The 14,768-nt window shown below is 40.6% G+C and overlaps 1 protein-coding gene across 1 annotated transcript in view; it reads left to right on the forward strand.

The window, feature by feature from the left end:
• Window positions 1-14,768, forward strand: part of MYO1D (myosin ID) — a 366,992-nt gene that overhangs the window by 92,825 nt on the left and 259,399 nt on the right. The window contains exons 2-4 of the mRNA XM_015098505.3: window positions 8,112-8,320; window positions 10,827-10,920; window positions 13,514-13,679. Coding sequence (XP_014953991.3) covers window positions 8,112-8,320; window positions 10,827-10,920; window positions 13,514-13,679 — 469 coding nt within the window. The remainder of the gene's footprint in view (window positions 1-8,111; window positions 8,321-10,826; window positions 10,921-13,513; window positions 13,680-14,768) is intronic.

Here is a 14,768-nt window from a genome sequence, read left to right on the forward strand (position 1 = left end):
CTCTTTGATCTCCTGGTTTATAGGGCTATATATTCTTTACACTCTTTGCTTTCATGCAGAAATACTTTTTCCATAGTTTTTCTCCTTTGTGGCAAATTCTTACTTTCCTCGGGTATTCTTGATCTGCTTTTCGTCTGTCCAGTTCTTTTCCTTTTAACATCTGAACAAGGGCGCCATTCTGATTCACTTTTATCTTTTTTATTCATCTATTTTTTATTTAAGTATGGTTGACTTATAGTGCTGTACAGTGAAGTGACTCAGTTATGCGCATACAGACATTCTTTTTTGGTTCACTTCAGATTATTGCCAACTTTGAATAGGTATGTTCCATTCTGGGTTGGTTAGTTGCTGAAAGTTAGCATGCAGAAGGATCTGTAGATCTCCAAGTTTGGAATCTATTACTTCCAGACCTTTTCTCACCAACGCTCTGCCCGGATATGGCAGGCAGTTTGCCCGACTAGCAAGCAGGTCCCATACATACATGTGAGACTTCTGGGAGACGAGTTAGCATTGCCTCTTTTCATTTATGGAGATCACCTGCCACAGAGCAATTGTACCTGCTTTTTCATTTTCTCCTCGCCATTCTGACAACCTCCTTTTTTTTTTTCCTGCAAAAACGTAATTTCCACTCCTGTCTTTATTTATCTCCGCCTTGTAGCTCTTCAAAAGTGTCAGATGGGACCTCTTGTTTTGCAGCCACTTGCATCCCCAGACCCTGCCATGCTTATCAAAAGATTGTTGGTTTGGGGACTTCCCTGGTGGTCTAGTGGTTAAGACTCTGTGCTTCTGCTGCAGGGGGTGTGGGTTTGATCTCTGGTCAGGTAACTGAGGTTAAGGTTCTGCATGCTGTGTGGTGCAGCCAAAAAAAAAAAAAAAAAAAAGTTGGTTTGGCCATTCGAGAGCTACAGCTGTTTCTGGAGGACTTGCTCCCATGCCTGGACTTTGTAGAAGCACATGCTCACTCTTAGCAGCCCCCTTCCATGAGGGTCATTTGGCAGTGCCTTGCACCCTCTCTTCATAGACTGTGTTTCTGAGTTGTGGCTAGTTTTCTGTTTTCTCCTAGATAAAGTGTTCTTTTTTGGTTTTGTCTTGTTGTTGATTTTTCAGAGGGTAGAGTAGTTCTAAGACATCACTACTCCAGCCTCCTTAAATGGGCATGCCTTAGGTCAGCAGCCCCCGACCTTTCTGGCACCAGGGACCAGTTTTGTGGAAGACAGTTTTTCCACGGAGTGGAGTTGGGTATGCTTTCAGGATGATTCAAGCCTATTACATTTATTGTATGTTTCATTTCTGTTATTATTACATCAGCTCCATCTCAGATCACCAGGCATTAGATCCCGGAGGTGGGGGACCCCTGCCTTAGGTGGTGTTTGGAGTTGATACTGGATTCAGCCCTAGAGAACTTGAGTGTTTAGAGATTGTGAGGAAAGAGGAGCGAGCAAAGGAGATTGAGGATGAAACCCCAAGAATGCACAGAAGCCAGGAAGAAATGGAGGGAGGAGATAGGAGTCGATGTCAGATGCTTCTGAGAAGCCAGTATGATGAGGACAATCAGCCAGTGGATTTAGCAGTTTCACTGGGGACTTAACTTTGGGAGGGCTTCCCTGGTGGCCCAGATGGTAAAGCATCTGCCTGCAATGTGGGAGACCCGGGTTTGATCCTTGGTTTGGGAAGATCCCCTGGAAAAGGAAATGGTAACCCACTCCAGCACTCTTGCCTGGAAAATCCCATGGACAGAGGAGCCTGGTAGGCTGTACAGTTCATGGGGTCACATAGAGTTAGACACAACTGAGCGACTTCACTTTCACTTAACTTTGGGAAGTTGGTCAAGGTTTACTGAAGTGCTAGAGAGGAACCCAAATTGAAGGTGTAATAGAAGATAAAAAAATGGCAGGTATAGGTGTAGGTAAACTCTTGTCCTGAGAAGTATGAACATTATTTATAGCAATTTAAGATTTCCTTCGCATTGAAAAGGGAAAGAAAATAGGCCAGTTGGTGTGGTTCAGCATCACCTATTTGAAAATGTATGTTCTCATGAAATAAATAGTATTTATTCATGAATAAAAATTTTATTAAGTGCACAGTAGACTAAGTGCCTATTTTATTAAGTGCACAGAGAATTTTCCTCCTGGTGATAATTAATAGTTTAAGAAGTCAATCAAGGGTAACCCTGAATTCTGTTAGTGGGTGAGCTTTTAAGTCCATGGGAGTGCATTTTGGAATTTCATCATCCAAAATAAATTCCTGTTTCTCTTCCACCCATCTCAAAGGTTAACTATATTTTTGTCTCTCATACTCAATGTATGTTCAAATTCTACCCACTATCCCTTTCAAACAACTTGCATTTATCTTTCCTTCATTTCTACTATTGTTTCTTCCGTTGAGACCCTGCCTTATTGATCTCTTTAGCTAGAAGAGTCTTCACTTTTTTCCTTGTTTTCAGTCACATTCAATTTAGATTTCCTCAACCTAGGTTTCAAAGCCTTTTGTGTCCGAAAATAACCTGAATGTCCATCAGTGGATGAATGGATGGAGATGTGGTACAATGGAACACTGAGGAAGGAATTCTTGCCGTTTGTGAAATGAGGGCATTATGCTAAATGAAATAAGTCAGAGACAAAAAACAAATACCATGCTATCCCATTTATATGTGGACTCAAAAAAAAAAAAAAGGAAAACAAAAACACAAAACCCAAGTTCATAGATAGAGAAAGCAGATTGGTGATCGCCAGAGATGGGGTTGGGGTGGGGGATAAGAAATGGGTGAAGGGAGTCGAAAGGTACAAGCTTCAAGTCATAAAATAAATAAGTCATGGGAATATAATGGACAGCATGGTGACTATTGCTAATGATACTGTGTTGCATATTTGAAAGTTGCTAAGAGTAGATCTTAAAAATTCTCATCACAAGAAAGTAGCGATGGATAAGGACAGATTTTAACTAGACTTCCTGTGGTGGCTGTTTCACAGTGTATACAGATATTGAACCCTCACGTTGTACACCTGAAACAAATATAATGTTGTATTTCAATTATACCTCAGTTGTTTTTTTTTAAAGAAGAAAACCCTATCATATCGTATCAAATCTGACTCCCTCCTGCCTTTTCTGTTGCTCTCTGACATGGCCTGATGCAAATCTGCTCTGGTTAGGCCAGCCTCCTTCCCATACTTCTGATCTTGCCGCATGGTCTGTCTTCTTGCCTAGGCTCATGTTCACGGGGAGCACCTCATTATCGTTAGTGGTGTTCTGTGGGAGTTCCCCACCCCAGTGGTGGTATGCACACAGTCTGTCCGTGTCCGATCTGAGAGAGCTACGTACATCTTGACTTCTTGTTGTAGGTGATCTTTTGTACAAACACATGCAAATTAACAAGGCCATGTTTTTCTTTAAAAAAAAAAAAAATGTTTAAAGAAGTCTCAGTTCAGTTCAGTTCAGTCGCTCAGTCCTGTCCGACTCTTTGCGACCCCATGAATCGCAGCACGCCAGGCCTCCCTGTCCATCACCATCTCCTGGAGTTCACTCAGACTCACGTCCATCGAGTCCGTGATGCCATCCAGCCATCTCATCCTGGGTCGTCCCCTTCTCCTCCTGCCCCCAATCTCTCCCCAGCATCAGAGTCTTTTCCAGTGAGTCAACTCTTCGCACGAGGTGGCCAAAGTACTGGAGCTTCAGCTTTAGCATCATTCCTTCCAAAGAAATCCCAAGGTTGATCTCCTTCAGAATGGACTGGTTGGATCTCCTTGCAGTCCAAGGGACTCTCAAGAGTCTTCTCCAACACAACAGTTCAAACGCATCAATTCTTCGGCGCTCAGCCTTCTTCACAGTCCAACTCTCAAATCCATACATGACCACAGGAAAAACCATAGCCTTGACTAGACGGACCTTAGTCGGCAAAGTAATGTCTTTGCTTTTGAATATACTATCTAGGTTGGTCATATTTGTTTAAATGTTTCGGAATTCATGTACAAGACATAACCTTGGTATTGTCTCCATTGCTATTCACTAATTCAAAAGCTTAGTACCTCCTTGTTTCATTCACAAGTCAGTGAAAATATCTGGCCCATTCGATAAATATTTTAAATAAATTCCTTTTAATAATTGTTTTAAAAATCAATTGCTGTTAAGCTGTTTTCACTATTTGGGAAGTTTCAAAAGGGGAAGAAATGTGAACAGAGCAAAGACCATATAGTCCTAGAGTCGGAGATAGGGTACCATGGCTTCTTACAGGAGCTGATGCTTGGACTTTTGAAGGAGTAGGAATCTCTAAGAATACGATGGAAAGAGACAGGTGGAGAAAGGTATTTAGGCAGAATGGACCCCATGGACAAACCATGCAGGCCTGGTGGCCCTGGGGACTGTAAATAGCTCATTAGTGTGACAGCAAGAGTGACAGGGGCTGGGTGGGTGGGTGGAAGTGTTGCAAGGAGTTGGGAGAGTCAAACGGAGAGAATCATGGAGGCCAGAACACACGTGTGCCCTGCTGTGGTTTGTATATTACCCTTCAGGGTTCCATATCAAAAGGCGTTCGTTGTGATCACCTTTGCCACCATGGTACATGCTTGTAGTATCTTAATTCTCACACTCTATCATTATTATTTATTTACAATACTTCCCTGTTCTTCAGGCTTCCCCTGTGGCTCAGCTGGTAAAGAATCTGCCTGCAATGCGGGAGACCTGGGTTCGATCCCTGGGTTGGGAAGATCCCTTGGAGGAGGGAAAGGCACACTCCAGTATTCTGGCCTAGAGAATTCCATGGACTATACCCATGGGGTCACAAAGTCGGACACGACTGAGCGACTTTCACTCACTCACTCACTCCCTGTTCTTTATTCCTTTTTTAATCCCCAGAGTCAGGTCCCGCGCCTGGCACAAAGTTGATATTTGAATAATGAACTGTAAAATTTCTGAAACGTGAAATATTTCAGATAGAATGAATGATAAAAGTTTATCATCAAAGGTTTGCACACAGAGATCGTAGAAATGCCTTCCTTGGTCTCTCAAAAGAGATGGTGTCAGGCATGTGTCATCGAGGATAATTACTGCCTTTCCTCCTGGAGACAACCAGGGTGGTGAGGATTACCTTCAGTGCTGGCAGACTTCATACCCTGCGGCTCTCCAAAACAAGTGGAGCTCTCGGGTTGGTGTTAAGGCGTGTGTTGGCACCATCTAGTGGTGGTTTTAATACCTGGCCAAATGGAAGGTTTCATCATTCATCACCAAACGCTTCCTGAAGTGTATTTCACGTCGTATCTTGTTCAGCCTTAGCCACTGTCTTCAACTTCATAGCTAGCATTGGAAGTTTCATATATTGCGTTTTACAAAGATGCTCTCAAGTTTTAATGAACAAGACATTCTATTTGAAATAAAATGGAATTTCAGAGGAAGTACAGGGTTGGACAGACCTGGAATCTTAGAACAACATTCTAATCTCATATGTTATTTGCTCTCTCTTAGTCACAGAGTTCCAGACTCATGAGGTAATATTTTTTTCCTAACATCCTCCTCCTTCTCTCTGTTTTTTCTGTTTGGACGATGTTTTTTTTAAACGAAAGAATTTTGTCCTTTGAGTTCTTATCTTTGAAGAAAGCTGTTGAGTGTGTCCTTCAAACATACAGGTTAAACCAGAAAGGCTTGAGCGGTGAATCTTAGCTGCTCCTTGCTTTTGTGGGTCTTTGAGTGTGAGTTATGTGGACATGTTCCTTGTTACTTATGTTGATTGACAGCTGAGGCAGGGAATCAGATTATGATCACTGCATTAATTCCTCATGTGGGGGGATGGCTGTGCTTCTAGGAGCAATGTTAATAAAATAAAAGCATTTATTAAAAATCTCCTTCATGCAGAACATAATTGGATGCATAAGATTAATTGCCTTTTTTTTTTTTTAAGTACTTACTCAGTGCTGGAGGGAGGGAAGGATATAATTATCACCATTTTATAGGTGAAGGAGCTGAAACTTGTGGAGGTTAAGCAGCTTTCACAGTCTCTCGGCTCTTAAATTTGCGATGTGAACCTTTGGACCCAGGTATCAAGGACTCCAGGGTTGGTGCGTTTAGCTACCACAGAAGCTTTCTGTCCAACAATGGGAAGAATGCATAGGAAAACCACAGGAGAAGAAGGCACAGAAAACCTTAAAGTTGCCAATAACTCTCATTTAAGCATACACCAATTGCTTGATAAAAATCGTGGTATTAATTTATTGCTGACATTATCAGCGTATTTGTTTCCACTCCTAATTATAGCCGACAGCCTTCATTCCAGTGCAAAGGGAGTTTAAGGGTCTTGCCCTCTGGTCTCTCGTTAGGCTCTAGTTATTGCCTTGCTGCACTCACTCGACAGCAGGACTGTGCAGAGACCCAGCCACTGTGGACCAGCATCCTCCCATGTTGGCACTCCCTTCTTCCAGCTCTTGGACATGAGCTCTGTCTGTGTGAGCCTCTCGGCAGGTGGAGTATGTCGTGCCAGCCACTTGCGTAGAAATGTCCATAAGGTATTGGCTTTATATGTGTTTATAAGTATGAATTAATGTGTCAGTGGTAAATATATACGGGTTTTCTAAATTTTATGTTGAATTTTTTTCTCTGCAGATATAGATGCATAATTTTGCACAGTTGGAGTCATATCATGTGTGCTGGGGGGTTTTTTACTCTTTTTTCTTTTCTTAGTTCCTCTGGCTTTCTTCTAGCTGCCCACATGGCCTTCCTCCTCATCACCCTACTATATGTGTCTAAAAATACGTAAGACATAACATGATGCAGCCTTCCATATTTTTCCATGCTCATGTAATCATTTACAAAATATATTTATGTACAGTTATATATGGGCTTCCCAGGTGGTGCTAGTGGTAAAGAACTCGCCTGCCAATGCAGGAGACATAAGAGACGTGGGTTTGATCCCTGGGTTGGGCCGATCCCCTGGAGGAGGGCATGGCAACCCACTCCAGTATTCTTGCCTGGAGAATCCCATGGACAGAGGAGCCTGGCTGGGTACAGTCCATAGGATCACACACAGTTGGACATGACTGAAGTCCACGCACGCAGTTATGTACCTGTCACATACATATACAGAGTGGATTTTTAGCCTCTTATATGTGTGAGTGGTGGGATCGTGTTATACTTTTTAAAATAGACATACTTTTCAATCTGCTATCCTATTCCTGGAGATCCGTTTCACAGAAATGAAAGCACTGATTTGTAAGATTATGTGCCAAGAGTATTTTCTACAGTATTGCTCATGATAGCAGGAAGAAAGTGGAGTGATCAAATAAATAAGTATATATCTGCACTGTGGATTTTTTTAAGTGGGTTTTATTTATGCCAGAAATGTCTCCTCTGTTGTTCTCCCTGGTATGGATGTTACTGTTTTTATTCCTTTACTAACATTTTTGTGGGGTTTCAAGAGGGAGAAGAAATAAATATATTTGGACAATTTTCTTTACAATTGAAAATCTGGCTAAATGGGTTTCAAGACCTGCTTAACTTCTGTATCTTTTCCTCCTAGAGCTCTTATATTATCCTAGCCATTGTTATTTCTTTCTCCTTCTTACTCCTTTGTATTTTAGAAATTAGAAAATCTCCAGCCTCCGGTATTACTTTTTTAATATATAAATTTATTTAATTGGAGGCTAATTACTTTCAAATATTGTAGTGGTTTTCTCAGCCTCCGGTATTAAATTCTTCTTTTTCTCTTGGCTGATAACCCCTACTGGTCTTTTCTACCAGCAGCAGCCACAGGGACACAGCCTCAAGCATTAACTCCAAAGGTAAACTCAGAATCGTAGAGTGTCAGTTCTCAAGTTGCTCCTGGGATATTTGGGTTTTCTTGGAAATAAGAGACTTGTAGGAAAGAAATAGCATTTCTGCTTAACCATACCTGGGCTTCCCTGGGGGCTCAGTGGTAAAGAATCCGCCTGCCACTGCAGGAGACACAGGTAAGGAAGGTTCCCTGAAGAAGGAAATGGTAACTCACTCCAGTATTCTTGCCTGGGAAATCCCATGGACAGAGGAGCCTGGCGGGCTACAGTCCACAGGGTGGCAAAGAGTCAAACACAGCTTAGTGACTAAGCAACAGCAATAACCACAGCCACGTCTTCCTGTCTCCCTCTCGTGTGCAGATTTGAAAAAGGACGCATCTACACGTTCATTGGGGAAGTCGTCGTCTCTGTGAATCCCTACAAGTCGCTAAACATTTACGGGAGAGACACGATCGAGCAGTACAAAGGGCGTGAGCTGTACGAGAGACCCCCGCATCTTTTTGCCATTGCTGATGCTGCTTACAAGGCTATGAAGAGGCGATCCAAAGACACGTGCATTGTCATATCAGGTATTTAAGGAGACCCCTGTGCTTCCAGCGTCAGCATGTACTTAATCTATTTCGGTTCTCAAATGTCCAAATGATTAACTAGAGATTCTTTGAAGTTAAAAGCTTAAATAATTTTATCGGAGAAAGAAATGTACCCAACATTAAATGCCAGATCATCTCTGTCATTTCTGACCATCCACTAGTCTCAGTTCATTTACACATTATATATTACGTTTGGAAGGACTTCTGGTCAATTTTGTAGACTGAGCTGACATGGGAAATTCGTCCTCTCATCTCAAATGCATAGAGCTACTGGATAAAAATGTAACAAAGTTTATTTTAGATAATCAGAGAATGAAACCAGGAGAATGACATCCTAAGTTCCCATCAGAAAGGAAGAATGAAGTCCAAGTCAGACTGGTGAACAGGATGGAGCTGGGGTCACGGGACCTACAGAGGCGTGGGGGCTGGAAATGGGCTCAGAGCTGGGGGCTGGAGCTATAGAAGCCTGCGGGAGGATAAACAGGTGCCAGACCCTGGGTGCCCAAGAACAGGAGCAGAGCTCTCTGTGTAAAACCGAGTGCTTCAAGGAATCGTGTGAGTGAGTTGGAAACAAGAAAATACCTGCCCGCTGGCCCTGGGTGGCCTCTCCCAAACTGTGGGACTTCCTCTCGAGGCTCATAACACCTCCTACGCGCATGAGTGGCTTTTATGCTTTAAAACTCTGCTGCGATCTTTATTCATTCTCTGATCGGAATGTAGGACAGTCATGTTTCCACTTCACGGATGAGAGTATCGAGGGTCAGAGAAGCGAGGCAACTTAGTGTTGCTGCTGCTGCTAAGTCGCTTCAGTCGTGTTCAACTCTGTGCGACCCCGTAGATGGCAGAGTTATATTCTGGGATGGCCTTTATTAAAACAAAATTTGAAGCAATATTACCTGATTGTAGAAAGGGGGCAGGAGGGAAGCAGTTTTATAAATGTTTAAAGTGAAAGCAGGAAGTCTCTTTCTCTCTAATCCTTTGTTCTGCCCCAAATTCTCACAGTAACACCTGTGAACAATAAGGTGTTTATCCTTTTTTTTTTTTTTGCCATACCGCACAGCATATGGGATCTTAGTTCCCTGACCGGGGATCAAACCCATGCCCCTTGCATTGAAAGAGTAGAGTCTTTAACCAATGGATCTCCAGAGAAGTCCCAAAAGCACTTCTCCTTTTATACATTTTCTCTGTGTGTGCAAATACATATAGTCATGCATGTATATTAATTATAAATAAAGAATTATGTTAACACTGCTATTACATAGCTTGTTTTTCCATTTAACAATGTATAGTGGATATCTTTTCACAAGAAAACCTATAGAAGTAGTACAGTCTCTAACAATTGTGTAGGATGACGTTGAATAGTTGAATCATAATTTATTTACCCAATGCTCTACTAGTGGGCATATTACTTTCAGATTTTAGCGATAATACATAGAATAGCCTGCAGAAACAGCCTTAAAACCTTTGAAGATTATCATTTGATTATATTTGTATTTTTAGTATTTCTAGAGTATAAATTTCTGCAGGTGGAATTTTGGGTCACAAGGGATAAACATTTAAAAATCTGGGCAGATAATTATAAACTTATCCCTTCTCCCCTCCTTATGTGAGTTTTCATGCTTTTTCTGTGACACCATATGTTTGGATATTGCTGCTTTTGTTTTTCACTAAAATTGCTGTAATTAAGGAAACTTTCATCCCCATTAAAATTTTTTTTAAAAAACTCTGCTATAGCAAACAGTTACATGAATTTCACTGTAGCCACTGTTTGTCACTTTTCTTGTTTCTTTTCCACTGGACTTCAGAGTCACCGCCAAGTACTAAGACTTTAAGGAATTACTGCGCCACATTTTATCCCCTGATATTTTTTGCTAAGTAAGTCTTGATCTGTAATCTGTTATTTTGCTTCTACAATAGTTTTAATTTTTTTTTTTACCATGTTCAGATCCATTAGAACCAATCCCATATCAAGATTGAATGAAATAACTCAAAAAAAGAAAACATAAAAGATTTCAAATGAATTACATCAAAACTTGACCAATGGTGACATCCCTTGGAGTGGTCCAATGGCTAAGACTCCATGCTCCCAATGCAGGGGGCTTGGGTTCAGTCCCTTCAGGGGACTAAATCCCACATGCTGCAGCTAAGACATGGCACAGTCAAATAAATAAAAATAAATGTATTTTTAAAAACTTTACAAATGTATGGATACCAAGGGGATAAAGGGGGTGTGATGGATGGAAGATCAGGATTGACATGTATATACTACTGTGACTAAAATAGATAACCAATGAGAATCTTCTGTACAGCACAGGGCAACTCTGCTCAGTGCTCTGTGGTGAGCTAAAGGGGAAGGAAATCTGAAAGAGAGAGGATATATGTGTCCATGTAGCTGATTCACTTTGCTGTACAGTAGAAACTAACAGAACCTTGTAAAGCAATGATACTCCATTTTTTTTTTTTAATTTTTGAATTTTCCCCCTAGGGGAAAGTGGAGCCGGTAAAACAGAAGCCAGTAAGTACATCATGCAGTACATTGCGGCCATCACCAACCCCAGTCAGAGAGCAGAGATCGAAAGGTAAGGGCCGTCCAACCATGGGGGAAGGTTCTCGCTGGAGCCTCATTTTCTATACAGACTGGACTAGGTTAGGCCTACACTCTGATAGGCTTTGGGCACTTATTGATGGTTAAACTACTTTGATTCTCTTACTGCAGATCTCTGTGCTTTTAGTTTTTAATAACTTGAGTTATCTTTACTTTTAAATTTTATTTATTCATTTGGGGATGCGTGAGGACTTTGTTGCTGCGCACAGGTTTTCTCTAGTTGTGGCGAGAGGGGGCTCCTCTCCAGGTGTGGCGCACAGGCTTCTCATTGTGGTGGCTGCTCTCGTTGTGAAGCACAGGCTCAGTAGTTGTGGCATATGGACCTGGTTGCTCCAAGGCATGTGGATTCCTCCCGGACCAGGGATCGAACCTGTGTCTCCTGCACTGGCGGGCAGATTCTTAATGACGAACCACCAGGGAGGTCCTCTCTGTGCTTTCATTTATATCCTTCTATTTCCGTATTCCTTTTTGATTGAAAGGTAGTGCTAAGGTAATTCCAGTCTGCAGCTGCCGCCTTCCATGTTACGTGTGCTCAGCAAAGATGTAATAGTCTCCTGGGAGTTTGTATTGTTCAAGTATGCACAGGTTTCTTGCTGTTTCTACTGTACAAGCATCTTTTCTACACTGTGTCCTCTTTCCCTAAACTGAAAGGGGGCTCTGGGAGGCAGATGCATGCTGCCCAACTCTGTGACAACCAGAACCTTGCTATTAGAAGTTCCGAATAGGATTCATTTTCTAAAAGGGTTTCATACCACGTTCGTTCTCTGCTCACCGCAAGATGAATGATGAAGCTGGTGTGCGCTGACCCAGCATTCAGTAGAGTGTCTGGTACATGCTCTTTACTTAGTAAATATTAAGGAGTAAATGCATGGGTTTTTGGGGTTTTTTTAGAAAGTTGGCTATAAAGCAACATGACTTTCTTATGTGGTGTGGACTTTCTGAAGAGAAAAAGAGCAACTGTCTAAAGTTGCTACTTTGGGACTTCCCTGGAAGTCTAGTGGTTAAGACTCTACCTTCCAGTGCAGGAGATGTGGGTTTGATCCTGGTCGGGGAGCTAAGATCTTACATGCCTCCTGACCTCAAAACCAAGATATAAAACAGAAGCAGTATTGTAACAAATGCAATAAAGATTTTTAAAATGGTCCACATCAAGAAAAAAAAAAATCCGAAGTTGCTAGTTTGAAACTCAGTATTTATTTACAGGACAGTCACACTCTGTATATACATCTCAGTCTTCAGTTTTACAGGTAGAGAAAAAGGAAGCTGTGTTGGTAGAAAAGAGAATTTGGACTAGACTACCCTACGTGGGCTTTCTTCTTTCATTGTAACTGGGCTCGATTGCCACATCAAAAGAGGTATCTTTCTTATTAGTGATACAGCCCCAATTGTGATTCTGACTTTGCAACCTAATATGACAAGGATATAAGTAAGTTTTTAGAATTTCCTTAGAATCTCAGGAGAGTAACTGGATGAGAACTAAATTTTAGTTTGTTTTAAGAGTTAATTTCCAAGCCCAGTTGGTACAGTAAAGTAAGGCATGTTTACATTTACTGGCCTTTTAAGAGCATATCTGACCATAGTTTATAAACACTTTTCTTTATTTACCATAGCAGAGCAGTTTCCCCTGCTCCACTTAAAAGTGTACTTTCATTCATGAGGAGTTAAGGTTGTAGGGTCACTTTTAAGTAGTGATGGAAGGTTATTTCAGTAATATGCCCATATAAAAGCAAGTATGTCAGTGAAACAGAAACAAAGGCAAGACCTAGAATGAAGTTAAAATGTATCCACTGGGATAGAGAACTAGTGTTCATCAATAAAGAATGACTTAATATCTTCTGTAATTATCTTTATTTAAAAATTGTACCTGGAAAAAAAAAACTTAAATAGCTGATACCTAAGAGAGATTCCATACAGCTCGAAACAAAATGATGAGCAGTTTCTAAACCAGACAAGACCGCATTGATGATATATTAATCAGTGCAATAAATTTCACTAGGCTTTGTAAGCAAATACTTTTAAAAATGGAATCATTTTTCATATCACCATTCTTTTCAGAACATCTCTTTTTAATATTTTTATTTATGTAAATAAAATATGCTCATTTAATAGAAAAACTAAAAATTACATCATTGTGCAGAACATGAAGTTTCCCTGAAATTCCACCTACCTCCCCCATTAACCTAGGTAACCATAGTGAAGTATGTTGTCCCTTCCAGATTTGTAAGCATTTAGTAAAACATGTATGGGCACACACACAAAAACACACACACACCACAAAGATCATACTATTTTGTAATACATATTATTTTGCAACTTGATTTCTCAATATATTCTGGACCTCTTTCTAGCTAAGTGTATATTGTACTAGGAAACAAAAATTTATCTTCATCTATCCCTATTCATGGACATTTCTGTTGTTTAAAGGTTCTTGTTCTTTTGACGTTGCAAACAATGCTACAGCCAACTTCTCTATAGACATATTTGAATGTCTTTTCATGAAATCTAGTTTCTTAAAACGTCCAGTCTTTGAAATTTCTTGCAGTGACTTTCCTTTATCTGTGTTAAAGAGTGAAGAATATGTTGCTTAAGTCTAACTGCGTCCTGGAAGCTTTTGGAAATGCCAAAACCAACCGCAATGACAACTCAAGCAGGTTTGGAAAATACATGGATATCAACTTTGATTTCAAGGGAGACCCGATTGGTGGACACATCAATAACTATTTATTGGAGAAGGTAAAATGTGCTTGGGTTCTGAGGGTCGTGTTTGCAAATGCTGAATTTTTTAGGGGGAGCATGAGAATTGCGTTTTCAAATTGAGTTATAATTAATGTACAAGATTAGTTTCAGGTATACAATGCAGTGATTCAGTGATTTTATATATTATAAAATAATCACCTCAGTAAGACCAGTTACCGTCCATCACCATGCAAACTTATGACAGTATCATTGACTATATTCCCTATGTGTACGTCACCTCCTCATTTGTAACTGGTAGTTTGTACCTCTTAATACCCTTCGCCTATTTCACCCATCCCTCCCCCCAACACCATCCTCTCTGACAACCACTGTTTGTTCTCGGTATCTCTGTTAATGCTGAATATTTTTTAAAAACCTGATTGTAGAATTTCTTTTACTGCTCCAAAGTAGCTTTTAATCCTGTTCTCCATCCCTTCCTGCCCCTCAGTTACTGTTCTGTGACATTAATGTTCTCTTTTTGTGTTCTCTTATCAGTATTACAATTTCAAGTTGTGAAAAGTTATAGAATTTGCAGATAATGATTTAGGTGTGTGTGTGAAGGGGGTGTGATTGAACATGCTCCAACTTTTGGGTAAAGTTTAGCAAAAACCCATGTAGGATTAATCACTTCTACTCTTTTTACACATCCTCCCATGTTTGTATTTTAATTAATTTGAAATCTCCTTTTCTTCCAGTTTCTATTTGTTCACTGCTTTATAGTAACATTTGTGTGTGTGTATATATATACATATATATATATATATGTATATTTATATAGTAATACAGTACTTTGTGGTTTTATAGTGTAATTATGAGGCATACTACATTTGTTCTGTGAAAACTTAGAGTATGTTTTTATCTGCCATGTGAGTGAAAGATCCAATTTGTAGAAGAGTCCAGTCAAAACTTTCCTCTTGGGACTGCTAGAGAGGCTGTGTCGTAACTAATCTGGAGTAGATTCTCCTGGTTACAGCAGTTAAGGTTGAGCTTTACCAGGTTAAGTCGCCGCCTTGAACTGTACTCAGAGATGAACTGACCTACCCTCTCAGTTAAGGGCTTTCCATCCCAATCATACCATAGCAACCT

Source organism: Ovis aries, chromosome 11 (genome assembly GCF_016772045.2).
Source record: "Ovis aries strain OAR_USU_Benz2616 breed Rambouillet chromosome 11, ARS-UI_Ramb_v3.0, whole genome shotgun sequence".
NCBI classification, from domain to species: Eukaryota; Metazoa; Chordata; class Mammalia; order Artiodactyla; family Bovidae; genus Ovis; species Ovis aries.